Source organism: Branchiostoma floridae, chromosome 18 (genome assembly GCF_000003815.2).
Source record: "Branchiostoma floridae strain S238N-H82 chromosome 18, Bfl_VNyyK, whole genome shotgun sequence".
In the NCBI taxonomy this organism is placed as follows: domain Eukaryota; kingdom Metazoa; phylum Chordata; class Leptocardii; order Amphioxiformes; family Branchiostomatidae; genus Branchiostoma; species Branchiostoma floridae.
Window position 1 is genome coordinate 1179680 of NC_049996.1, and position 3536 is coordinate 1183215.

A 3536-nucleotide genomic window follows, 5' to 3' on the forward strand; every position below is an offset into this window, starting at 1 on the left:
CTGACATGTTATCTTATTCAGCTTTAAGATTTACATTTACACAAATACAAAGCAGTGATGCTTGACCTTGGGGTCATTAGACAAGTATAACATTCAAATTTAGAGAATTACATACATGATAAAGGACAGAGTAATTTTGGCAACTAAAATTTATACTTTTTGCCTCCTACTAGGTGAGAAGGAAGACTTGCCCCCTGTGGAAGGAAGTCCACGGGAGTTCGCCAGAAGTCTGAAGGAACTGGAGAGGGTTAGTATCTTAGTTATGGTGGTGATGATAATTGTTTCAGAATCTATGATTGCCCTGCCTTGCATAGAGAAATGTTGTTTGTGTTTCCATCTGTTTGAATATTCAACGTATATACCGTCAGACTGAGTGAACAGTATATCCATTTATATGTTTTCATACAAGTGATTTATACATGCATATAGTGATGATATACAGTTTGTTTAGCATGCATAGATAGATTTCCTGCCATATACATATATAGTAGGTACACAATGTAGTAATTGTATGTAAATGTAAAGTAGAAATTTCTGAGATGGACATTTTTATTACATTATATATACTGCACTTGTATATACTTGCTATGCTTAATGTCAAGTTTTGTCAAGTGCAAGTCCTCCATGGTTGATAAGTAGTTCCTGTTTAATTGCTTCTGTGCTTGCTGTACTTAATTGATCACCATTGTGGCACAGATTTTGTAATTTGTACTACATGTATTGTGAATGACAGTCATTCATAAATCTTCCCACTGACAGATACATGTATTTGAGTGTGTGTTATAAAATGAAAAATGTATGCAGCTATTTTTTGGTTACTGTTACCAAACTTGACCATTCCTACCAGAGATTTAAAACTCTTGTAGACAAACTGATTCTGATTAGACTGATTTGTCTGATATTGCAGTGTGGCTGGTACTGGGGTCCTATGAACTGGGACGATGCAGAAACAAAGCTTGCTGGGAAGCCTGACGGCTCCTTCCTTGTCCGTGACAGTTCTGACGACCGCTACATCCTGAGCCTGAGTTTCAGGGCACGGGGAGGGACTCATCACACCAGGATAGAACACAGCAAAGGTCTGAACTTATCTGTTATCCAAGAAATCTTGTTTGTTTGTTTGAAGTTCTCAAAGAAAAGTAACAAAGGAAGTGAGGGCACCATCCAAAGGCGACCATTGAACAATAAGCCATTGAAGAATATGTCTCAGACTTATGTCCGAAGTCTTATGTTTTTAACGATATTAGCTCAGTTAATTGGGCTGTTCATTTGTTTATTATGTCCCACACATATGGTTTTTCTTGATTACTACACAATTGCCAATGTTTCCAAGTCCCCCAGCTGCCCTGTCCAGTGTGCACATATGTGATGGAGTTAATTTTCAAGTAATACTGTAAATGCATTTAAGTTCGCGGGGATTTAATTTCGCGGTAGCGGGAAAAATGACTTTCCGCGGTGGTTTTAATTTCGCGGTAACACCATAGACGGCAGTCTAATATCATTATAGAAAAATGTAGTGGTCACCACGAAAACTGCAAATATTTCTGCATTTACAGTATATGCTGAAGTCTCTAACGTTTTCAAATTTGGCTGACTTCAATCAAGAAATACAGTAAAACTACTAAAAGCTCGTTGACTGTGTGACAGGCTCAACAACATTATCAAGAGCAAAGCTAGCAGAAGTATTGACTTAAGAACAACTTGTTTGGTTTTGCAGGTGTGTTCAGCTTCTGGTCACAGCTGCCCTGTCCAGTGTGCACATATGTGATGGAGTTAATTTTCAAGTAATACTGTAAATGCATTTAAGTTCGCGGGGATTTAATTTCGCGGTAGCGGGAAAAATGACTTTCCGCGGTGGTTTTAATTTCGCGGTAACACCATAGACGGCAGTCTAATATCATTATAGAAAAATGTTCGTGGTGGTTTTAAGTTCGCGGTGAAGTGGTCACCACGAAAACTGCAAATATTTCTGCATTTACAGTATATGCTGAAGTCTCTAACGTTTTCAAATTTGGCTGACTTCAATCAAGAAATACAGTAAAACTACTAAAAGCTCGTTGACTGTGTGACAGGCTCAACAACATTATCAAGAGCAAAGCTAGCAGAAGTATTGACTTAAGAACAACTTGTTTGGTTTTGCAGGTGTGTTCAGCTTCTGGTCACAGCCCAAGTCCCACGGATGCTCGCCCTCCATCGTGGAGTTCATAGAGACCGCCATGCTGCACTCCAACACAGGGAAGTTCCAGTACTACCTGCGTGCACGCGCCCTCGGCTCCCCGCCGGTCCCCGTCCTACTCCTCAAGCCCATCTCTCGCTTTGAGAACCTGAAGACCCTACAGCACATATGTAGGTTTGTCATCCGTAAACAAGTCCGCATCGACCACATCGATCTCCTGCCCCTACCCAAGGGCCTGAAAGTGTACCTGACAGACTGTCAGTACTATGATATCGAGGAGGAAACCTTCTTCGATGAGAGGAAGAGGAAAGAGGAACAGAAAAGTGGTGATGATTCTGATGAAGATGAGGAAGACCAGAGAGAAGGGCTGTACTAAGGGATGTAAAGTTCCTGAATCTAGACACATTCTATGTGGGATTAGCTCAAAGTATAAGAATTGTAAAGGTTTGTAAAGTATAGTTTTGAATTGCTGTATATGTAAAAGAAATGCCTACTGAAATAAGCTGTGTGGCCATTGAGAAAAAGGTCCACTTGTTGCATCGTTGTATTTCAATCCATACATGGATTGAAATATATTGTATTATATATAGAATTGTCATGGTATTATCTTTACTCTCTTTGTGAAAGGACAAGATCAATGAATTACTGTAAATGTATTTAAGTTCGCGGGGATTTAATTTCGCGGTAGCGGGAAAAAGGACATTTCGCGGTGGATTTAAGTTCGCGGTAACACTATAGACTGCAGTCTAATATCATAATAGAAAAATGTTCGCGGTGGTTTTAAATTCGCGGTGAAGTGGTCACCGCGAAAACCGCGAACATTAATCCACCGAGAACATTTCTGCATTTACAGTATGTGAATATTAAGAAAAAAGATGCCATTTTTTTCTGCTGAAATTCTACAAACAAAACTAATGAATCAAATAATTCTCATGGAAATTGAAATTTCAAAACCAGCTGTTACCTGATATACCTGTGTAACATTATGTTAATAAGATATATATTTATGAAATATATAAATCAAGGCAATACATCATCTTTATAAGACTAGCAAAAGTACGATGTATGTGTTGTCAATCTGATAAGAAATACTTTGCCAAATTTTGCCTGGATGCTATGGTTTGTGGTTTGTATTTTTTAGTGACTCAGTGCTGTATTTTTGCTTGATGGCGTGTAGCAACATATGATAATTTGAAATTTATTATTGGCTTAAAAAGTGATATGCAACATATTTCCATTAAGATGTCAAGTAGGAAGTCTAAATATATTTTGGTTTAAAACCCACAAATTAAGAACACATAGGAAAGTAGCCTCAATTTTGCATCCCCTTTTTCTACTGTGACTTATATGACACATAGTGTAT

General features: G+C 38.3%; 1 protein-coding gene across 1 annotated transcript; it reads left to right on the plus strand.

Moving 5' to 3' along the window:
• Positions 1–114: 114 nt before the first annotated feature.
• On the plus strand, positions 115–2815 carry LOC118405590 (suppressor of cytokine signaling 7-like). The gene is made up of 3 exons (XM_035805140.1): positions 115–247; positions 908–1076; positions 2140–2815. The coding sequence occupies exons 1-3, from the start codon at positions 116–118 to the stop codon at positions 2547–2549; spliced, it is 711 nt and encodes a 236-aa protein (XP_035661033.1). The 5' UTR covers position 115; the 3' UTR covers positions 2550–2815.
• Positions 2816–3536: the final 721 nt, after the last annotated feature.